This window comes from Vigna unguiculata, chromosome 11, assembly GCF_037176805.1.
Source record: "Vigna unguiculata cultivar grain cowpea cultivar isolate G323 ecotype 2 chromosome 11, ASM3717680v1, whole genome shotgun sequence".
Lineage (NCBI taxonomy): Eukaryota > Viridiplantae > Streptophyta > Magnoliopsida > Fabales > Fabaceae > Vigna > Vigna unguiculata.
This window is the reverse complement of record NC_140802.1, coordinates 7,812,533-7,837,683: the sequence shown is the minus strand read 5'-3', so window position 1 is coordinate 7,837,683 and position 25,151 is coordinate 7,812,533. Positions and strand designations below refer to the sequence as shown.

Here is a 25,151-nt window from a genome sequence, read left to right as displayed (position 1 = left end):
AAAATTGATCGTTATTTTTACAAGTTTTCTATAAAATTGTTTATCTTTGTTTTTTTTCTCTTTTTTCTTACTTATCAACTATTATTCTTTCATCTTTATTGATATATTCTACTTTATTTTTAATAAATATAATTTTATTTTATATAATAACTTAATAATATTATAATATCATCATTTACTAATATAATATCACGTATGTTTAAAAAATACATGTACACAATCACAATAATATTTATATTTATGCTAGTACCTATAAAAAAAAAGAAGAGAAAAGTGAATAGTAACAAAAATAATATCAAATGATAATATGAAAGAAATATAGTATCTATATTCCGGTGTCTAAGAAGAAAAATACACATGCGTAACTCGTCTGCCGGTAAGAAAAATGTAAATATACTAAATGTATTTCTACCAATAATAAATTAATAAATAAATATATCCTTTTCATTCTATTTTTTATTCTCTGCAATCGGTTATCTGTGTTTTAGTTTTACTTTTCATTGAATAAACCTATATTCTTCTCTACTTTTCCAATTTCTCTTTATTTCCTTTTTTCCAAAGTAGAGCACAAAAGCTTCCTGAGAATATCTAAGTATGCAACGAACAGTGTCGTGAAAAGTAAAAAATTGGAAAATATTTGTGTAGCCGCCTCTCTGCCCGACATGAAGGAACCATAGCATCAAAATTTATGTCTCAACCAAATGCCGTGTGTTGACTGTGGATTAAGTCATCTCACCCAAATTCAAAACCAATAATGTTACTTACTTCTACCTTTTTAGTTACTTTCTCTTTTTTTCTTTTCCTTCGATGTTCTATCTGGTGATTTTGTTAAAAAAATATCTCAGTTTTCAAGGCCTCTCTTTAAACCAACATACAAACAGACACAATCAACCACAGACATAACAACTCCTGTTGTTTTCTCAGAGTGTTTTAGAACACTGGACGGTTCTGTCTCAAACCCAACCAGTTTTGAAGATTTCAGACAGCAACATGCGGTTATTCCATGTTCTTGTCTTAGGGTTTGTGGCTTTGAATTGCGTTCAAGTTTTTGAATCCAATGCTCAACTCATACCACAAGATGAAGGTACGCTTCCACGCTTTTGTTCTCAACTTTGTTTTCTTAATTGGTTGGTTTGCTTGGTTTGGTTGCTTGAATTGTAGTTATTTCAACAACAACAAGAACTCTTCTGAAACTTTTCATAATAAGGTTTTGATTAACCACCCTTCTACCCGTTCTCACTTTTGCATTCGATGAAAATACAAAGTAAATGAAAAACACTTCATTTTCCGAATGAGGATTCTGATGATAAGAATTGAGTTTTCTGCATCATTGTCTTCTTTATGATTGAACACAAGGTGTTTGTGCTGCGGTTTCTTTCAGTAACTTCCTTCTTTAGAGAACTTTTAAAACACTGTTTTTCCAATCTGGTAACTTTTGATGATTATCCATGGATTTTTCTCAGAGGTTTTATATCTTATATTATCAAATTCAATTCAATTTTGTTTACTGGGACTTTTGATGATCATTATTTCAATTTTTTTTTTCATGTAATCATATCAAGTTTAGGTTTTTCTTGATCACTCAATCGTTTTTAGGAATGTTTTGGTGATACACCCTTTGCTTGGCACATCCCATGTGAGATGACACCCTTTTGAAAATGAAATAACAAGGGTGGAGGACCACTACTTTTGTTTATGATCATGAATTTGTTGTTTTTTTTAATATTTTGGATAAGACCAATGCTTATGATATAGTCAATAAACTCAAATCTTCAACACAATAAATTATGTTCAGAAGGTATTTTCTAATTATATATATGGAAGCTTGAAAACAATGTTTTTAGCCAAATAGTGTGACATTTTTGAAAACAACATTTTGCATTGACTTGTGCTTTCATAAATTTGAAAATATAACTGGGTTTGGCCATTGGGTCAGTACCAAATTGTGATTTTAAAAACTCTGACACTGTTTGTAGAAAGTGTTAATTAGAATTTATTGAATATAACAACTATGAAGTGGAGATAGTTCAACATTATTAATGGTGAAAACAGAGGAAAAATAATTGCTCTGCTTTCACATGCTGCATGTTGTTGCCCATACCTTCTTGTACTGATACTTTTGTTTCTGCTGCATTTCATCTTACACATCATTAGAAATTGGTTAAATAAAAGAATTGTTATTGTTTTAACATATTTTTAATTTTTATGAAAAATTAAAACACTTATCACACTTTGTACAATTTCTGAAATAAATTTTACCTTCAGGAACACTAAATAGAAAAAAAAAAAGAACATCTAAAACAGAGGAAGTGTCTGTATATAAAAGGAATGTAGTTCATTAAAAAAAATGAATTTTAGTTTTTACAAAAGTTCATTTAAAAAGAAAAACAAACTTTAAGTCAATACTTTGTTTTTTTTTATCTAACATTATTACTTGTTCAAGTAATTATAATTAATATATTTCTACTCATATAATTTATTATATATTAAAGGGTTTAGTAAATGTCTCGAGTTAGTGTCAACTTTATATGTTAACAAATAATTAGAAATCATACTTGAAACTTAAGTATTGTAAAAGTTAATAAACTTAATATGTATAATAATTTGAACAAGAGAATAGAATTGTTTTACTTACTGTACAAAACTTGTATTCTCTCTCTACATTAAATTTGTTATTATAGAATATCACTCATTAAAGGGCTTATTACAAAGAGTCTTTCAAAAAAAAAAAAAAATCACGGAGGTCATATTACAAGTTAAAAATAAGATTTTTAACAGTTGACATTTTAAAAAGTCTAACACATAGTTTGTCTCTTTCCACATTTTTCATATGTTTTCAGAAGCAATCATTTTAATTTTTATTATTTATGCTTTAGTAAACTCCATTGTCTTGTTGATCAGTATAAAATTTCTAACATGAAACAAGTTTTGAAATAAATTGATAAGTGAAGTTCGAGTTTTAAAAAGAATATCAAATATAAAGACAGATATGATAAATAACTGTTCATACATGGGTCTAAATATTTTTCAAAAATAACCAAAATTATTCAAATTCTATTTAATGTAATTTATTATTTATAAAAAAATTAAGTATAAATAAAAAAACCAGAAACCTATATTCTTCAAAATTTAGGTAGAAGATGATGTTAAATGGGATTTTTTTTTTCTTTAGAAGAATTGTTATGAATAAGGATAGAAATAGTCAAAACTATATAAAATAATATTTTATAATTTAACTCTAGAAATTTAGATTTTTGCATGTAGGCTCGTGTAACAGTACTTTTTAATTAAGATTGATTTGTTTCTTAACTACTCTTTTGACTATGCTGTTTCTGAAATACAATGGATATGGTAATATAGATTCCATGCTTTGTATGCATCATTTGGCATACATTTCATGATAAAGAAAACCAAAACCATGCATAGTTATGATTCTGATTTTGACATGGGAAAGAGCCATGCATATAGTCTTTGAATGAACATTGAATTTTTCTTATACTCTATTGTACACCATATTTGACTTGACTTTATTCAAAATCTAAGAAATAAAAAAAAAATGAAGTTTGTTAAATTGCTCTATTTGGTGATTTAAATTTTTTGATTGAATTTAAAGTGTTTCATTTAATGTCATGGATATTTATAGCCCTCAATATTTTTGACCAAATTTATATTTGAATCAGACATCTAACCAATTTTTAACCCATACGCAGTTATTAAAAATTATAAAACATTTAAAAGTTTTGATAAATTAAAAGTTATGTGAAACTTTTTGACTTCAAGAGTTCAAGTTTTCCACGTTAGAGCGTTGAAATATTTCAGTATCTAGAATTTATAAAAAATGACTAGATTCAAGCTAAGAATTTAGAAATATGTTAAAGATTTCCTTAAAAACTATGTTCTGATTAACGTTGGATTTGTCATGAATAAGATACTTCATATTATTGTTCATGGTTGAATCAATTAGTAAACAATTTCCGTAGTTGACCATTGAGCTTTGAAAATAGCTTTGAAAATGGCTTTGAAGTGATGGACCAACTAAAAAAAATTGTACAAGTAAATTAGTTACAAAAAAAAAGTATAATCGAAATTAAATATCGATTTACCTTTTGCCCGACCTGATTAAATTCATATTTATATATTAATCTGGGATGAATAATTTTTAAAAAATATATTATTCTTAATCTTTTTATTTGTTTATTCTTTTATTTTTTTTAAACAGGACAAAATGCCTTATTGGTTTTGAAATAAGATTAATGAAGCCTAAAAATTTTCAGTCGGTTTAAAATAGTACCTGTTAAACCCATTATATATTTATTAATTAATCCAAGTGAGCTTTTACTTTCTATACTTCCATGATACTAAAGTAAAAAAAAAAAAAATCTCTTTTTGCATTTCTTCATCCAAAAACTATTGGAAAAGTTTTTAAATTCGGTTTTTAAAAAGTAGATAAATAAATTAACAAAATCTATCACCAACATGCGTGAGATCAAAATAAATCTACCTATTTCTAATTCTGTACTTTAATACTGTTAAAATGAATGTAGTCAAATCTTTCACATGAGAGAAAAGCTTTAATCAATTAATAAGGTAAATTCGATTATAACATCCGGTTTTCTGGTAATTCTAATTAGAATTTTCACTAGATTTCTAAGATCGAGGATTACAAAATTCACCAATGTAAAACATATATTCTGGATGTATAAAAATTTGAAATACACTTCAAGATTTAAAAAAAAAAAAATAATGCTACACACATTACTTTATCCTATCACCAATGAGAACAATACAAATGAATGATTACATAAAAAATACAAAGGAAATAATTCACCTGATTTGTAAAAATATTACAATTTTACCTATAGTCAAGATAAAACCCTTCAATCTTTTATCATCTTGAATAAAAATGTTTTCTGAAAAGATAAAATGTTCAAAACTCTCTCACACATGTTCTATTGATCATAGGATATCATTGTTATGAAATGGAGGAAGATGCAAGATTTAAAGAAAAATTAATAACATATCAATATTAAATATTAATCGATTAATATGTCTTAATCACATTTTTTTTTAAACTTACTAAATTAATCAATTATGTATGTAACTTGATCGATTAAAAGTTTTAGGAAGTACATTTATCTTTTAAATTTGATTAAGAGCGTGCCTAGATTAAGAGTAATCAATTATTATGTTATTAAAATTGATGAAGAAGGTTTTTCTTGGCTTTACGATGCTAAAACACACACTTAGACTATTATTGATCTATCTAAACAAACACCTCTCATAACACTTGGACATCATAAAAATAACTAATTGAATCTTCTTCTTGACATAGTAACCGATACTGGTGTGTGTAATGATTATGCAATTTGTGAGGGTGAAAAAAAATTGCTGTTATTGTTTTGAAGGGTTTAATTCTTGGAATATGTAGATAAACTAATTGTTAGAAAAAATGGTTGTGGCTAATGCATTGCTTTGTGTGTGTCGCAGTGAGAGTACTGCAAGCAATATCGGATAAACTAGAAAACTTGAACTGGACAGTTACAGAGCGTTCCTGCACAGAGAATGAAGGGTTTAATGGCAAGATGAATATAGGAGATGACATAGTGAGGAATGTCACATGCAATTGCAACTTCGAAAATAGCACTGTTTGCCATGTTGATAACATGTACGTATTTTTCTAGCTACCTCCCCAGTGATATAGTGTACTTAATATTTAATGTTTGTTAGGTTTAATTAGTAATTTAGTTTTTAAATTTAGATTTTTAATTCAGTTTGAATTTTATATTTTTTTTACTCAATAAGTCTTTATTTTAAAAAAAATCAATTGAATATTTATTTTTGTAAAATATATTAAGTCTTCTTTTATACTGAAGTTAATGGTCTTTGAAAGTTAATGGTCTTTTATACTGAAGTTAAATTTTAGGTCTATCACATATCAAAATCTAAGTTTTTTATTTGGAAGTTGTCACTTGTCAAGATCAAAGAGATTTTAAGATAGATGATCACCATGACACTTCCAACCGGTCTTAATCTGGATTATATCGAAAAGACTATATTGAATATTTTTTAGAAAAATAAAAACACAATTGAGTCATCGAAAACAAATATAAAGATTTAAACAAATGAAAATCTAAATTGTTAATTAAGCCTATTTATTCATCTAATTATTAACAGTTTATTTGAAAAACCATTGAATTCAATTCGGACAACGTCAAAGATAAAATGCAAGAGATGTTTGAATGATAAAGGTTGAGAAAGGCTCACTTCTTATACATTCTAATTAAGTTGTGCGTTTATAGAAATATACGATAAGTTCAAACAAATTCTGGCAAAAGTTTGCCTAATATGCACATTTTTTATGGTTTTATGTACATAAATTCATTGAATGCTACTTCTTTGATTAATTGTGTGTTTCTTTATGGGATACTAATACCATTGTTTGGCCATGCTAGCTTTCTCAAGGGTCAAAATCTATCGGGAGTTTTTCCCAGTGAATTTGGAAATCTCACCCATCTGAAAGTGCTGTAAGTTTGTAAATACTATTTTGTTTATGTTTTGTGTGGTCACGAATGTTGTCACTCTCTGACAATGTTGATTATATCCTGGTAGTACAACATGTTGATTAACATGAAAATGAATTTTAGATGAATTTTTGTATTTCTTTATGTGAATGCCAATAATTATTGTTAGAATTTCTATGCCTTGTGCAGTGATCTTTCCCGCAACTATCTCAACGGCTCGCTTCCAAAAAGTTTTCCTCCCAACTCTTCACTGATCAATTTGTTAGTCTTCCACGCCCTTGATTTTGTGTTAATTGTTATTCATGACTCTCTCCTAAAAGTCTAAGCAGTTTATATCTAACAATTTCTTAACTCAAACGTTTTTTGATGTCTAAGGCTCACTTAATTTTGCATATTTGGCTTTCAATATTTTCTCTGTTTTCTTACTGAATGACCAATGTCCAATTGTTAATGTTGCTCAGGTCCCTTCTAGGAAACCGACTAAGTGGTCAAATTCCCACAGAAATTGGTGATATTGATGGTCTGGAGGAACTGTAAGTGCTGCAAAATTTGGATTTTTGACATTGAAAAGTGGTATTGGAAGTTGAATACTTGAATGATGATAATGGTATTCGTTTTTATAGGGTCTTAGAATGTAACCAACTTGAAGGACCACTTCCTCCTAGTCTTGGAAATTTGAGCAATTTGAAGAGACTGTAAGACTCTTTCATTCGAGCCATTTTCGTTTTATGTATATAATCAATTTTCGTCATTCACTTTTCTGTGTACCAACTGTTTGTTTTTATGTTGCTCAAGGGTTTTTTAATTAGTTTATACAAATTCTGCAGGCTTCTTTCTTCAAATAATTTTACAGGGACAATACCAGAAACATTTAGCGAACTTAAAAATCTGACTGATTTGTGAGTGGCAAAATGATACAGTAGTTCCTTTTCGTTTCTTTTTTTCATATCTCTGTTAAATCTTAAAATTATTCTTTGCATTTTCTGCAGTAGGATAGATGGAAGCAGTTTATCCGGACCAATACCCAGTTTCATTGGGAACTGGACCAAACTTGACAGACTGTGAGTACACATTCAGAACAATTCGTTACTATTTTCTTGTACAGTTGTAGGAAGACAAATTTGATATTCTATATCATGCTTAGCGTAAGATTTAAATGGTGCTCCATTAGTACAATTCAGTTAAAAGAAGGTAAGTAGTCAGAATCTCATGATATTCTCATCAAACTTGATATAAAGGTTTTAAAGAACAAAAAGTAAACTTTACTAAGAAATGGATGCATCATGAGATAGATACCCTTTGGTTCCTTGTTAATTTTCATTCCAGCGTGTATTTAATCTCTGTTAAACTTTTGCAATCAGTAACTTTTGTAATGAAAATCGTCTAATTAAACTTTATGTTTTTGTTAGGGATTTGCAGGGAACAAATATGGAAGGCCCAATTCCTTCCACTATATCTCAGTTGAAACTTTTGACTGAATTGTGAGTACTAGCTTCTTTCTGAATATTCCTGAATTGGGGCATTTTATCTCAGGATATTATTGTGCAATGATTCTGGATCATAATATCATTTCCCTTTTCATTGATGAACATTTCTGTATCAGGAGAATAACTGATTTGAAAGGACCAACTATGGATTTTCCTAATCTGGAGGAGTTGAAAAACTTGGAACGACTGTGAGTTCAAACATTTTCAACTACTTATGTTAAGAACTATAAGATTCATTTGGCCTTTTAACGAAGGTGTGCATTTCTGTGACTCAGGGCATTAAGAAATTGCTTAATCACGGGTCGTATTCCAGAGTACTTCAGTGAAATGGCAAGTTTAACTACTTTGTAAGTTCCATCAATGGTCAGCTCAAGTTTATTTTTGGCACCATCTTGAATAGTTAACTTGTGTTTGATATTATATTATTTTAAACAATAACAATACTCATAAATTTCTAAATTTCGGTGTCTTCTAAAATTTTCTATACAAACCATATCTTTTGTGCATTTCAAATTGCCTTCTAAAAATTCTCCATCCAAACACTATTTATATTTTCTCCTCGTTTCATTTCCACAACATCAAATCTTTGAAGAGACAACTGCGTTTTGTGCTGTTAAACTCTTGTTTATTTCTGGTGCCAATTTGTTTCAAAGGGTTACTGTCATTAGAAATTGTTCATGTATTACTTACATACAAGGATTGTTAAACGATTTCCCATTATTTTTTGTGAACTAATTCTCTCGGCTGTCTTTGTCACTAATTTTTATATCCCGTTTTTGGGTGGTTGTGGTAATGCTTTTCAAGTTTGTTTTTAACACTATTGAACTAATTCATTACTTTGAGGGAAAAATGATTGTCTATCCTCCGGGTGATTTGGAACAATGTTTTTGCATAACCATGGTGTGATTGGTACTAATCCTTTTGGTAGGAGTAATTTCTGGAGCATAATATCCATAATATTGTTATCCTGTGTGTATGTGTTTTCACATGGGAACGATTCTTAGGATTTGATATCAGGTATGTATGTGACTATCTTATTTTTCTTGCAGGGACCTAAGCTTCAACATGTTAACTGGTCCAGTCCCAGAATCAATACAAAATATGAAAAGCCTAGATTACTTGTAAGTGAAGATTTGATTTCCTTACCAGAAGATTACACAGAAAAATGTTATATATCTTATACTCAGACAGTACTTTAATACCTAGAAAATTGGTTGCTTTTTCTTTATTGATTTAATGCAGGTTTCTGACAAATAATTCTATGAGTGGAGAAATTCAGGACTGGATATTGAGCTTCAAAGAAAACATGTTAGCATATTTCTTTATCTTGGTTTCTCGAATTGCATAATGTAAAAGCTTTACTGAATTACACCCTATACTATATCAGAGATACAATGATAAAAAAATTACCATATGTCCACTTTCAGAGATTTATCTTACAACAATTTTACCAAGTCTTCTGCATCTAGCTGTCAGCAGGTGGATGTGTAAGGTTCTCTCTGTCTAGCAATATATAATTATTTCTTTCAGCTATGTCAATGCTAACCTTTTACTATTACTGAACAGGAACTTGGCTTCAAGCCATTCTTCTTCAGCGGAAACTACGGCTTCGTAAGTTTTTTTGTTTTTCTTTTTGTATTTTCTACTTGATTTATCACCATTCTATCATACCTGTTAAAACTAACTGTATTCATGTTGTAGAACTTTTTGTTTGAAGAGGAATCTTCCTTGTGCAGGAGAACCCCAGTGTGAGTGTTACTGAGAGTAAAACAAAAATGTTTGGCTTAGTACTGTTATTTTTCGAATTTGGTCCCATTTTTTTTTTTTTTTTGTGTGATTGCAATATTAATTCATCTTTTAACTTATTATCCAATATTTAATAGAAATATAACTTAGAGTACAATAGAGTGCAGCATGAACATTTTTGTTAATTTTCAATGTCAAAATGTTGGATGAGCCAAAATTGCACAGTTAAAATAGTGTAAGATCAAATTGAAATGGGGACCAAATTCAAGAAATGACGTTAATAAGGGAGCTAAAAGTGCAAATTAAGCTAAAATGTTTCCAACACCACCATAATTCTGTGAAAAAAGCAGTTTGATGTTTCTGTTTGGAGTAACTTCTGAGATTTCCCCGTGTCTTTGCAGATAAGTCATTGTTCATAAACTGTGGAGGAAGTGAGGGGGAGTTTGAAGGCAATAACTATGTAGGTGACCTCCGCCTAGATGGCATTTCAACCTTTGATCTTAGAAATGATGGACAATGGGCCTATAGCAGCACAGGAGTATTTATGGGAAAAGTTGATGCAGATTATGTAGCACGAAATACATTTTCTTTGAATATTAGTGGTCCAGACTATTACCAAAACGCTCGCCTTTCTCCTCTGTCGCTTAACTACTATGGCCTTTGTTTGCCAAACGGAAACTATAAAGTGAAGCTCCATTTTGCTGAGATAATGTATACTGATGATCAAACTTTTAGAAGTTTAGGAAGGCGCATATTTGATGTTTCAGTTCAAGTGAGTGCTGAAGCAACATATTTAGTTGCTTTGTTTTGGTTGTTTCTTACATCTTTTGTCATATATCCTATCTGGTATTTGAATAAAGTAGAAGTTCTGAAATGAAAGTAAACATTTTCGATGATGCATCTTCACAGGGTGTTAGATATTTGAAAGACTTTAACATTGTGGAAGAGGCTGGTGGAGTTGGAAAGGGCATCACTAGGGAGTATGATGTTGATGTTGATGATGGTACCTTGGAAATCCACTTATACTGGGCAGGGAAAGGAACTACTTCAATTCCTGATAGAGGTGTATATGGACCTCTGATATCTGCTATTGAGATGATACCAAGTGAGTTTTTTCTTTTCTTATTAGTAATTTTTCTTTCAAGTATCATGCCATGTTCTGTCCTGTAAGCATTTGTACTTTGTTGTAGACTTTGAGAATCCTTCAAAAGGGCTGTCTGGTGGAGTCATTGTTGGAATTGTTGCTGCATCATGTGGGCTTGTCATATTGATACTGGTTGTCCTTTGGAAGATGGGTCTTCTTTGTAGGAAAGATACAACGGATAAAGGTATGACTGCCAAAATATAAGTTCCCAGTTGCTGCTCTTGTAAATTGCCTTTTGTTAATAAAATAAGATGTACAGAAAATGTGGATTTAGGTTCATTATTGTTGCATTCGATTTTTCTCTTTCTGTGCTTCTCTTTTCATTTATCAATTCCTTCTTGCAGAACTTCTAGATATGAAAACGGGCTATTACAGCTTAAGACAAATTAAAGCAGCTACTAATAACTTTGACCCTGCAAATAAGATAGGTGAAGGAGGATTTGGGCCTGTATACAAGGTAACTATCATAATCATCTGATATAATCAGTATATATGATTTCAAAACATTGGGGGCATGGATGGGACTTATCCCACAACACTATTGTACATGGAAAAATGATACTGATGGCATGGTTGAATCACAGGGTGTGCTTCCAGATGGTGATGTGATTGCTGTTAAGCAGCTCTCCTCCAAATCAAAGCAGGGTAACAGAGAATTTGTCAATGAAATTGGCATGATATCTGCTTTGCAACATCCTAATCTGGTGAAGCTGTATGGCTGTTGCATTGAAGGAAACCAGTTGCTTTTGATATACGAATACATGGAGAACAACAGTCTTGCTCGTGCACTTTTCGGTAAATTCCTTACACGTATACCGTGAGTTTTGTATGCGTTTCTACTTCAGAATTTAATGTATTAATGAACAAAATCTTCTTTCCTTCCCCCCAAATTTCCGGTAGGTGGAGAAGAAGAGAAGCTGAACTTAGACTGGCCTACAAGAATGAAGATCTGTGTGGGGATAGCAAGGGGATTGGCTTATCTTCACGAGGAATCAAGGTTGAAAATAGTGCACAGGGACATTAAGGCAACCAATGTCTTACTTGATAGGGATCTGAATGCCAAGATCTCTGACTTTGGTTTAGCTAAGCTTGATGAAGAAGAAAATACTCATATCAGTACACGCATAGCTGGAACAATGTTAGTAGTACTGCGCCACATTCATGATTAAGATCATACGTAATTAGATTATGTTTTATTAGTAGCATTTCATTCTTACTTTTATTAACATAAGCAACTGGCTTGCACTTCTGTCCACAATTTTTTCTCCTGCATGAAGTTAGTATCAAACTTATATTTAATTGTTTTCTGAAATTACTGAGTATTGGTTACTGCTTGTCTTGACAGTGGTTACATGGCTCCAGAATATGCTATGAGGGGTTACTTAACTGATAAAGCAGATGTATATAGCTTTGGAGTTGTAGCTTTAGAGATTGTTAGTGGAAAAAGCAACACAAAATACAGACCAAAGGAAGAGTTTGTATACCTTCTAGATTGGGTAAGTTGAAAAACCAGAAGTAATGTGAGACCATTTGGATTCAATATTATTTGTTAAATTGAGATAAATTACTCTTTGTTCTTTTTCCTTTTTTCCTTTACAATTAACCTTATGCTATTTGCTACATAGGCTTATGTTCTCCAAGAGCAGGGAAACCTTCTGGAATTGGTGGATCCAAGTCTTGGTTTAAACTACTCTCAAGAGGAAGCCATGAGAATGCTGAGCTTGGCACTCTTGTGCACCAATCCTTCTCCCACTCTTAGACCAACCATGTCTTCTGTTGTGAAAATGCTTGAAGGAAAAATTCCAATCCAAGCTCCTATAATCAAGCGCAGTGAGAGCAACCAAGATTTAAGATTTAAAGCTTTTGAGTTGCTATCACAAGACAGCCAAACTCATGTTTCATCTGCATACTCTCAAGAAAGTATGAAGCAAGGAAACAAATCAGAAGATGGACCATGGCTTGACTCCTCCCTATATCTTCAAAGTGATGGCCATTCTTCAAGCAATAAACTAATCTAAGAACACACCATGGGAAAATTTGTTAAAAGCTTATAGAGGACTACTGCAATTAATTTTTAGTTCATTTTTGAAGTATATAAACTGAAAGTACAGAGTTATATATATATAGCATGTACAATCTGTTTCCTCTACCATTATTTATATATATATATATATATATATATATATATATATATATATATATATATATATATATATGTATATATGTATATATATATATAATTATTTTCTGTAAGTATAAGACATATAAGGGCTAACTTTCTTACAATAGTTCCATTCAACTTCTAGTTTTTGATATCTTATATATTATAATTTTTAATTTTTTAAACTGTTTCAATAAACTTTTATTTTTCAATAACTCGATATAAATAAAGAAGACCAATTAAAAAAAAATTCTTTTTTTTTTATAATTTTTTAATTATAAATAACATTTGATAGTAATTTGTTTTCTTTTTTTATGTTTTAAAACAGAGGACTGAGGACTACGATATTTTACTCTTGTTTTGCTAACTACTAGACTTGTGTTTGGAGATTAATAATAAACGTATATTAAAGTAAATAAATACGTGTATCACCTTTACTAATTGTCACACATGTTCATCAATATTAGTATGCAATTAGTATTGAATGAACCACTAAATATTTTAAATCTACAAAGCAACAAACAAAAATTCCTTTAAGATTAACGATAATTTTTCCAAATAAATATGTGACAATTGTTAAAGATCAAACACTTGTTTAATTATCTTAACCATTAATAAAATTTAAACATTAAACAAAGTTAAGGAAATCAAAGTTTTTGTGCTAAAGCAAGAATTTTTCTTTTATTGTACTCAAAACAAAATATGCTAATACTTTTTGTATTGAACCAATTATTTACCCAAAAATATTTATATTAAACAGCAAAATGTTTCTAGTTAAATTAATAGTTTCTTAAAACAACAGAAAAAAAAAATATTTTACAAATTAAGTACTTTTTTCAAAATGAAGGATATGATTTCATCGATTTCACATGTTATAAAATAATTAATTAGTCTATAAAATTCATGGTCATTTATGCCCACTAATCATAATTTTATCAAAAAATATATTAATTATCTTCTAAAAATTGTCAAATTATAATTCATTTTATTACTCACTGGATAATAATATGTAATAGACTCCATTTTCCAGCACCCCATACTTTCTTCCTCCACTCCTAGGCCTATAAAGAAGTGTAATGATATTTTGACAAGAAAAACTTAGAGAAATTTTTGACAAACTGACATGACTCCTGCTCACTTGTAGCCAAGATCACAACCATCAGGTTAATTCTTTCCTTAGCTTCCATACTTAATTGGCACTTAAAACAATTAAATGTTTACAATGCCTTTTTACACGACGACTTAGATGAAGAAGTTTACATGTATTTGTCTCCAGGTTTTAATAAACATGATGAAAACCTCTTGTTTGTCAACTTCACAAGTCTTTATATGATCTTAAACAAGTTAGTAGGTGTACTCTAAACTTTCAGAATTTTTATGTTCTCATGGATACAATTTGTTGATCATTCTTTATACCTTAAATTTAATGAATCCTGCATTACTGTCTTGCTCATTTATGTTGATGATGTTATCTTAGCAGGAGATGATAAAGATGAGATAAACGTCGTTAGTGATTTGCTCAATAGCACTTTTAGAATTAAAATTCTAGGAAACTTAACATGTTTTCTTGGTTTTGAGATTGCAAGGAACAAGGGCATTCATTTATGTCAGCGGAAATATACCCTAGACAATCTAAAAGAGGCTGGAATGCTTAGATCTGCTCCCATGTCAACACCTATGAATTTTTCCAAACATAAAATCACAAACACAGGAGAACCTCTTGCTGATCCTACTCCTTTTCGTAGGTTTCTTGGACATCTCATATACCTCACACACACTAGATCATATATCACATTTGTTGTTCATCACTTAAGTCAATTCATTGTAGCTCCTACCACCTTACACCATCAAGCATCCATGAGGATTCTGTGTTACTTGAAGCATCATCCAAGATAAGGGATGTTCTTTGATTCCACTAGCAACCTTCAATTGGAAGCCTTCTACAACTCTGATTGGGATGGATGCCCTACGACGAGGAGATCAGTAATTGGCTACATAATATACATTGGAAATTCTCTTATTTGCTAGAAATCCAAAAAGCAACAAATTGTATCTAGAAGTTCTTCCGAAGCAGAGTATCGCGCTATCGCTTCAACCACATGTGAAATTCAATGGCTCAATCACCTCATGCAAGACTTAAAGATTGATCAACCTCTATTCTTTACTACGACAATTTGTCAGCAATACAAATTGCTTCCAATCAAGTTTTTCATGAGAGGACATATCATATAGAGATAAATTGTCATTTGATAAGACAAAATAGGGATTTTTGTATTTCTGAGTGCTTTTGACCACTTAATTGTAAAATTGAGTTGTTTGATTATTTTTTTTTTTGCGAAACAGGGTTAAGTCGTCATGGGGGAGGACGACATTAAAGGTGAAGTCGTCCTCCCCAAACCGGTTTCATTTAAAAAAAAAAAAAAGGCAATGTCGTCAAGTGAGAGTACAGTTTCTGCAAATTTGAGATTGGAGTCGTCATGATAAAGGCCGGTTTCACTTTTAATTTTTTTTCTTACCAATTGTATGTTTTTCGTGCTACAGTTTAATTCTAAATCGGTGCATTCTATTTTAAATTTAGGAACCCTAATTTGGGATAAATCCCCAATTTTGAAATTGCAAATCCCTAATAATTGCAATCAAACTTTCTACTTTTTGTTCTTGGTTCTGGTGCTTGCGGGTTATCCGATCATAAGGTAATGCTTCTTCTTACCTGGGTTTGAGATGATGGAGTACACAACCAAGGCACGGTTTCGTCTTCACAATCAAGCTGTTAGTGCGAGGGGTGAACGACAGTGGTATGTGTTTTCACTGCTGTAGCAGCGACGATGGCTTCAGCCGTTATCGCACCTAACGACATCACTTCTTTAAAAAAAAATAAAACCGGTTTGGAAAAGGACAATTTCACCTTTAATTTCGTCCTCTCCTAGGACGACTTAATCATATTATACTAAGAAAAATTCAAACGACCCAATTTTACCAATTTTACAAATAAGCTGGGAAAAGGACCCCGAATAAAAAAAAACCGAAAAAATATCAAGCAATGCATCATTAAGCTCCTCCATATCGGCACTCAACACCAACATGCAGATATTCTGTCTAAAGCTCTCTCTCTTGCTCTCTTTCACAACCTTATGATCAAGCTTTAGCTTCTCAACATTTACGGCAAGCTTGAATGGGCTGTCAAAATAATCAATTAAATTCTCCATGGTAACAATCGCTCTACGCTTAACGGTCAAAACCAAGTCAAACGAATTATTGCAGAATAGTTTTTCTTGTTCCCTCTGCCTGTATATATTGATCATCTTGTTTTCTCTTTTGTAATCGAATTCTTACATACTCACAATATAATACTCGGTTTCTTTTCTTTTCTCTTTTGACTGTTCATGGTCCTCACGATTACTCGATTAATCAACCCTTGTGTAATGTCAAATAACATCTTTTCTCACAAAAATCAAGAAACACAAAGATCATAGATTAAGATCAATCTTTATTACTTGTACCAATATGGTCGACGAGATCAATTTATCAAGTTTTCCTCAAACTTCAATATCATCAAATGTTTCCCAGAGTACTTTCTTTTCTTTCATAAGACTAATCTTTATCACTTGCATATAATTTATGTATTTTGTTTTATCAGCTTAACTCTTTACAATTGTTTAATGATCATAATATCTCATTATAAACGTTAGTACTTTAAATCTATTACATATATTATCTTGAAAACGTTAAGCATTATGATTCTTTTAACACGACCAAACTATACGTATTAGATGATTTCAGTCTGACAAATAATTATTATATATATTTTCAATAATTTAAATATTACATAAATAATTATATGTAAATTTTTATACACTACTAAAACATCCACTTATTTTCTAATCATTTTTAAAATAAAAGTAATTACACGTATACATGACTAATCACATATAGTGAAAATATTCAACTATAGATACATACCCTTAATTAGTATTAGTGTTTAACAGTATACTATTATTTTAAGTAACAATTAAGTATATGAGATAAATCATTTTGTAAGTTTGTAAATATAAATTAATTAGAATGTGTCAAAAAAATTTATTTATAGGGATGTTTCATAAACTATTTATTTGTTCTAATAATTCATTATTTAATTATTTATTTATATAAGCAAAAATATTTTTTCCAATGTATTCTGTTTTTTAATTTTGTTTTATTATTTATTTCATACGTAATTAACTAAAGAGTATAAAGATAATAGAAATTAATATATATATATATATATATATATATATAATTTGAAGTCAAATTTTATACATTTTCTTTCATTTTGAAAATTATGAAAGTTAAATACAGTATATCTATTAAATATAATATAATTAGTAAAATTTTCAACAAAGTTACATTATTTAATAAATTTATTTACTATTAAGAAAATATCAATTATATTTATTACTTAATTATAGTATTTAATAAGTATTTCAGTTAGTACTGTATATATAATTGTATTATTAATTATGTTATGTTTACAAAAGTAATATCAAATACTTTGTTCATGAATTTTTTTAACCTGATCGAAATATTTATTACGGAATAGACTAATTAACACCGACCAACATGATATATTCTATATTCAAAATGATATTATCATATTTTGAACGATTTAATTAAGAGACACAAGTCCGGTATGCTTGTGCCAACTATAATCTTGATATTTTCTATTCATTATTTCTGTAATTAATTAATCATAAAGTAATTAATATATCGCTCTTATTATATTTGCTAAATAATATTTAAAAAACTACTTATTGGAGTTAATTTTATTAGATAAAATAGTTATGTTATTCTAATTAGTATTTATAGTAAAGTTAAAAAATAGAATTTATTAAATATTTTTTAATTATTAAATGACATATTTAATAGAAAGATTTTAGTTTATATATATATATATATATATATATATATATATATATATATATATATAGTTAATAGCTAACTCAATAAAGTGGAAAATACTTGTAAATTTTAACTTTTAACTTCAAGTTTTTCAATTTTGATTAACTTTCTTATAATGAGGAACTAGTAATGATACCAAAGTTAAAACTCTATTTTACTAGTAGTTGAAAATAAAATTAAATGATTTTCTCACAAACTATTAGTATATATCGTCATAAAATTCTCTTCCAAATATCTAAAATTTATTTCTTCGCTCGAAAAATTCATGCAGATAAAATAAGAACATTAAGATTCATTGTGATGCCTAAACACCAAATAATTCTACAAAATTATATAATATTACATAAACTTACCTCATCTATGTTTCCAAAGTTTTACTTCTGTGATTCTTAAAAAGTTAATGTTTCTTCAATACATTCACGACCAAAAATACTACTTCTCTTCCTTCGTATCATCTTTCTCGTGTTCTTTTTCATCATCATCATCATCACCCTCATCATCATCTTTGTCTTCATCATCATCCTTCTCTTCTTCTTCAATGGCTTTGGTAGCTTCCTTAAGGATAAGCTTCAAAAGTCTCTCATACATTTCAATCACAGATTCCAACATTTCAATGGCCTTTTTCCTGTCTTGTAACACAACATCCTTGACCTCCCCAAGGGCTGTCATTTGATTCAGAGTCTTAAGAATCTCTTCATCACACAACCCAGAAGCAGTGAAGGACCCACTACCCTCCCCATCGACACCATGTCCCTTTCCAACTCCAAACCCTCCACCATTTCCCTTGATCACAATCATGTCGCTAAGGGTTATCAATTCATCCCCAAAAACCATCACAACTTCTCCTTTCTCAACATCCCACATCCACACACTCCCATCTTCTGCAGCAGACACCACATTCCTCTCTTCGTTCACCAAAGCCAGCGACACAATCGACCCACTTTGGCTTTGCCCCCATTTTCCCACCTCACAAGCCTCCACCGACCCATTATAAACAAACCCATCACCACCACCGGCGTAAAACGTTGACCCCGATGAATCTAGGGCAACCCCAGAAACGGAACACGGCAATGCCACACTCTGCATAAGGACCCCATGGTTTCCCAGATTCCAAAACTTGCACGTTCGGTCTAATGAGCAAGAAACCAAAGTACCCGTCACGGACTTCAAAGCAGTGACGGAATCAGAATGTGCCTTCCACTTGTGCAAGATCAAGTCTTCCACATTCTCCTCAAAGGAACCCGAAACAACGATCTTGAAGCTAGGGAGAACAACAACTGTTCCATCTTCGCTACCTGAAACAAGGAGTGACCCATCGTCGCTCAGATGGAGACTGGAAACTGGACTTGAGTGAACAACGATTGATCTGATGACATCACCGGAAGAACCTGAGATAGATAGAACGCTGCCTGAGATTCCACCGCCGAAGAGAAATGCTCCGTCGGGTGTCGCAGTGAGAGGGGCAATGGGTTCTGGCACGGGGAAGTTACGAAACACAGAAGAACCGTGCCAGTTGTAGATGTTGATGGAGCCTGCACCCGTGTCTGATGACACGTGTGAGGCTGCCAACAATCTCCGGCCCACCGTGGTAAGGCCGCGGCACGGTGACCGGCTGCTGGAGAACCGTGTCACGGCGGTGCGGCTAACCGTCTCGTAGACCATGATTGGCCCGTCAGGGGAGCTAGTGAGGATGAGTTCATTGGAGGAAGAAGAAGACATGTTTTTTGTTTTTTTTAAGGAAGAAAATGAAGAAAGAAGAAGGTGTGTGAATACAATTTCATGAGGTTTAGTTTTATAATTTTTTTTTTTATATTTGTCTATAAAGTAAAATGTTCAACCTATATCATTATTGTCAATGTGTCATTCTAAATTTAAAAAAAAAAATCATTCTATAAAAAAAACATATGTTTGTATGGTTTTTTAGGTTTTCACTGTTGTTTAAATGATAAATAACTTTTATGTACAAGTTGATAGATTTTTTAACAAGTTTGTACAGGTTGATAAATGTTTGTAACTTTCCATTATCATTTTGTTTTTATCATCTTAACTCTTTACAGTTTAGCAATATGATAATTTTCTATTGTCAAAATAACGTTTCAAAATTTCATTATATTTATTTTCATAAAAATGGTAAACGGCTTTTAATATAATAATAATTTACTCCATCTTTGAGGTAACAAACAATTATTACATATATATTTCAATAACTTTATTACACAATTAGTCGTGTATTTATTATTGTATTTATTAACATTCATTTATTTTTTAATTACTTATAAAATAAAAAATTAATTATGTTTTTGTCTCTCAAGTTTTGATGAATTTTGGAATTAGTCCCTACTTTATACCAATTTAGTTCTTTATTTTTAGAAATACGTAAATTTAGTCATTCTTACCAAATTTTGTTAAGTTTATTTGACATTTAAAACGTATTTTATTATTATATTTGGTTAACAAGCGAAAATGTGTCAGACACGGTAAACAATTCAAATACTATTATGAAATGCGCTTGAAACGTTAGATAAACTTAATAAAATTGGGTTAAAATAACTAAATTCACACATTTTTAAAGATAAAGAATTAAATTAGTCAATAGTTTTGAAGAGAGACTAATTCCAAATTCAAATTTCACTAAAACTTAAAAAAAAAAACATATTTAACCCTAAATTAAAATTAATTACATATTTACACGTCACTAATTACATACATGGGATGAAGTGAGTGAAAATATCTAACTACTGCTATTCCAACTAGATTTATATACAGATTCTTGATATTAGTTTAAAATAACATAGTATATTATTTGGAGACTAACTTAGATAAATCATTATGTATAGTGAATATAAATCCATTTATCTATATATATATATATATATATATATATATATATATATATATATATATATATATATATATATATATATATAAACAGGAGATAAATTTTATAACCATTATTCTTTTGTTTGCAAATTATGAAAACAATTAAATATATTATTTTTATTAAATATAACATAATTAATTGAGATTTCAATTTAGAGTTATCTTTTATATAATAAAATATTTAATGCTAAGAAAAGTCTGTTGTATTTATTATTAATTATAGTATTTAATAAATATATCAGTTAATACTAAATATAACTATAATATTAATTATGTTATATGTAATAAATGTAATATATTTATCAAATACTATATTTTTTTGACCTGTTCTAATTATTTATATGAAGAAAAAAAAACTTAATATGGAGGAACATAATATATTCCATTTCCAAAATGTGATATTAAGAATTTTGACAATTTAATTATGAGACACGACTCTCACTATTATTTTCTTCATTATTTATATAATTAATTGAGGATAAAGTATTTAATAAATATATTAATTTTTTAAATTTGTTAAATAGTATTTTAACGACTATATATATCAGAATAAAATGACATATTTATTTATGAGATAAAATAGTTTTATTAAATACAGGACGTATGATTCTTAACACTTAAATCCCCACTTGGGAAGCACATGAATAAAAATATATGAAACTCATCCTTCTTCTTCTTCTAAACATTATTCTTCTTATTTCAAGTCTTCTTCTTTAAAGCATAGAAAGGAAGTGGACCATGGCAAGTCCATGTACACAAATTTTATCCAAATCTTATAAGTAATAATCAGTTTTCAAAATTATTTTACACAAATAAAGTTCAAGGTTTTTATTAATTAATAATTACAAATAATTGCAAAAAATTTACCCAAGTGATCAATAACATGTGTTTTACAAATGAAATAAATTTTTATACAACTTTTATTTGAATTATATATATATATATATATATATATATATATATATATATATATATATATATATATATATTTACAAATTATCAATGAAGTATATATCATTTGTTAAATTGATTATTTTGAAATTAATTAAAAATAGAGAAAAGCAATGAAAATTTAAAATGTTTTACTTGATCTACTAATTTTATGATCTTTTGTAGTGATAATAGTGACCACTTCTACTAGGCAAGGGGGTTCCATAAAATTTGTTTCGCATGAAATGACACCTTCCATTTTATTTTTTATCAACAATAACAAAAATTAATTAATAAGGACAATAAAGTTGTCCAACCTTTGAACAAAAAATTACCCAAAAGAAGTTGAAAAAGAGATTTTTTTTTTTTTACTACATGCTAGCTCACTAAAACCCTGGATTATTAATGTCTTTAGTGACATATGTTGAAATACAAAAAACAACCTCAAAAATAATGACACTTTGGATTTACAAAATTTCCTCTCTAAGAGTATTAATGAAATGTTTCATGAATGATTACTCATAAATTCCAATGACACTTGATGAAAATAGTAATACAGCCAAATATAGTGTTAGGATTGAACAAATTAAATAAGAAAGAAAATGGAGTCATTAGTAGCTAACAAGATTGATCATTTACAAATTTTTGAGAAAATCATTTGTAAAATGATAGAAATAGTAAGTTCTGACTGTGATGATAAAAAAACTTGTTGTATAATAGTAAATATTTACTATGTTGATTTCACTAATAAGGGACATAATAACTCTTCTTATGATTACAATTATGTCACTACTTGATTTGTTATTATGGATAGATTATAACTATTGTAGTAAGTCATCATTTAAAGGTTTCTTTGCAATAGTAGATAGGCAAGAGACACAATTAGAGATGACAAATAAACCCGTGCCCGTGGGTATCACCCGAACCCGTCCCCGTTTTGACGGGAAATCTCCGCTTTGACTGGGTATGGGTATGGGTATGGGTAATACCCGAAATTTTCAACTGGGGATGGGGATATATATATACCCGCCCAAATACCCGTCCCCGCTTAAATTACTAAACTATTTATAATTTATTAAATAATCTAAAAAATATATATAAATAAATAATATATTTATACATAAAATATAATATAATATAATATAATATAATATAATATAATATAGTATATATACATATAAATAAAATATACTTTTATATATATATATATATATATATATATATATATATATTTACACATATACATGTAATATAATATAATATAATATAATATAATATACATATAATATATATACATAATAATATAATATAATATATATAATATATACGTATAAAACAAATTAATCATTTAACTAGTGAGATCTTTTATAAACAAATTTATAACATGACAAATTTATAAAAATTTAAAAGAAATATATATATATATATATATATATATATATATATATATAAAAGCATAAAATATCTACGCATATACATATAATATATATACATAATAATATAATATATATTATTATATTTATATTATTATATAATATAATATAATATATACTTAAAATAAATATATATCTATAAAAAAAAAATATATATATATATATATATATATATATAAATAAACATAAGATATCCACACATATAATATATATACATAGTAATAATAATATAATATATAATATAATATAATATATATAAATAATTATATATATATATATATATATATATAAACATAAGATATCCACACATATAATATATATATACATAGTAATATAATATATAATATAATATAATATAATATATATATATATATATATATATATATATATATATAACATATTTCTCATTCTCTTTGTTTTTTGTTATATACTTTGTTTACTCTCTCAATTGTCTGGTTTGTTTTTCAAGATTTAATTTTGAAGGTAATTTTTCTTCTTCTTATTACATAATTTTTACTCTCTGTACATGGTTATGTTCAAATAGGTGTTCCTCAATTTCATTCTATGAAATAATTTTTAGGTTACACATTTGATTATCTTTATTTATTTATTTATTTTCATGAAAATGTTTGACTCTTATTTTGTAGCTCTTCTTTTTGTTACTTTGGTTATACACTTTTTTACTCTCTTTTAATTGTTTGGCTTGTTCTTTAAGGTTTAAGCAGATCTTCAAGGTACTTTTCCTTTTATCATAATCTTAATTATACATTTTTTTTTTCCGTTATGTTATGTTCAAATGGATATTCTCAAATTTGGGTCACACATTTAATTATCTTTACTCCTTTATGATAATTTTATTTATTATTTATTTTTTGTTTCATGATAATGTTTAATTCTCAATTTTAAGTGCTCAATTGCATAAATCCTTAATTTAATTCAAGATCAAAAGATGAAGAATCTATGTTTAAATTTGAATTATTATTAATTTAATTTTGTTATTTGTGCTATTTCGTTTAAGTGGTATAATATAAATTTTTAATAGTATAAAAAATATTTGAAATATTTTTAAACTTGATTATTGGTTTTCCTTTTATATTTTGTTAAAAAAGAAATTAACCTTTTTACTTTGTTTGATTTTTTTTTGTTACGTATGTTAGTTTCTAGAGAAAATGAGCACAGGAGATCAAAATTTGCAGGTACCAAGTTCACCATAGTGTTCACAACAACCAACTCCCTTTCAAAGTTCCAATAATGACAGTCAATCTCCATTGAATCCATCTACGCAAACACCTTCAGAAGTTCATGATGAAATACATTCAACAACACAAGTAGAGCCTGAGAAAGGGAAATTGAAAAGTGTTGTGTGGGAACACTTTGAAAAGATAAAAGTTGATGGAAAATACAAAGCTAAATGTAACTATTGCAAGAAACTGCTTGGTGGATAAACAAAGAATGGAACAAAGCACTTGCACCATCATACAAACATATGTATTCAAAAGAAGGCTTTAGCAAAAGGAAAAGGGGGACAAAAAACACTTTTTTCTAAGATTTCAAGTGGCAAAAAGGAATTGGCTTGTGGAGCTTATAATGAAGAAAATGCCAAGAGGGAACTTGCAACAATGATTATATTGCATGAATATCCATTGTCAATAGTGGACCATATTGGTTTTATTAGATTTGTGACAACAATTCAACCATTATTTCAACTTCCTTCACGAAATACGATAAAGAAAGAGATACTCGGCATCTATGAACATGAAAAACAAGTTGTTATGAAGTTGATAGATACAAATAAAGGAAGAATAGCAATTACATCGGATATGTGGACTGCAAGCAATCAAAAGAAAAGGTATATGTCTATCACAGCTCACTATATTGATGACAATTGGACATTGCAAAATATAATTTTGAGGT

General features: G+C 29.0%; 2 protein-coding genes across 2 annotated transcripts; one reads left to right on the top strand and one right to left on the bottom strand.

The window, feature by feature from the left end:
- Positions 1–601: 601 nt before the first annotated feature.
- On the top strand, positions 602–13,034 carry LOC114168487 (putative LRR receptor-like serine/threonine-protein kinase At1g53430). The gene is made up of 24 exons (XM_028053325.2): positions 602–1,084; positions 5,488–5,665; positions 6,453–6,524; positions 6,711–6,782; positions 6,983–7,054; positions 7,145–7,216; positions 7,349–7,420; positions 7,511–7,582; positions 7,931–8,002; positions 8,125–8,196; positions 8,284–8,355; positions 9,058–9,129; positions 9,251–9,316; positions 9,436–9,495; positions 9,575–9,619; positions 9,710–9,756; positions 10,156–10,526; positions 10,664–10,859; positions 10,945–11,082; positions 11,243–11,355; positions 11,483–11,693; positions 11,799–12,036; positions 12,244–12,394; positions 12,524–13,034. The coding sequence occupies exons 1-24, from the start codon at positions 991–993 to the stop codon at positions 12,914–12,916; spliced, it is 3,021 nt and encodes a 1,006-aa protein (XP_027909126.1). The 5' UTR covers positions 602–990; the 3' UTR covers positions 12,917–13,034.
- A 5,355-nt stretch (positions 13,035–18,389) lies between these two features.
- On the bottom strand, positions 18,390–19,746 carry LOC114170138 (protein ROOT INITIATION DEFECTIVE 3-like). Its single transcript, XM_028055622.2, has one exon. It carries the CDS (start codon positions 19,711–19,713, stop codon positions 18,427–18,429), a length of 1,287 nt encoding a protein of 428 aa, XP_027911423.2. The 5' UTR covers positions 19,714–19,746; the 3' UTR covers positions 18,390–18,426.
- Positions 19,747–25,151: the final 5,405 nt, after the last annotated feature.

Excerpts from the sequence above, each read along its gene's own strand:
- LOC114168487 (XM_028053325.2), top strand. The coding sequence starts at position 991 with ATGCGGTTATTCCATGTTCTTGTCTTAGGGTTTGTGGCTTTGAATTGC. Across the intron at positions 7,583-7,930 it reads TGGACCAAACTTGACAGACT|GGATTTGCAGGGAACAAATA; the intron begins GTGAGTACACAT and ends TGTTTTTGTTAG. Across the intron at positions 9,620-9,709 it reads TCAGCGGAAACTACGGCTTC|AACTTTTTGTTTGAAGAGGA; the intron begins GTAAGTTTTTTT and ends TTCATGTTGTAG.
- LOC114170138 (XM_028055622.2), bottom strand. The coding sequence starts at position 19,713 with ATGTCTTCTTCTTCCTCCAATGAACTCATCCTCACTAGCTCCCCTGAC.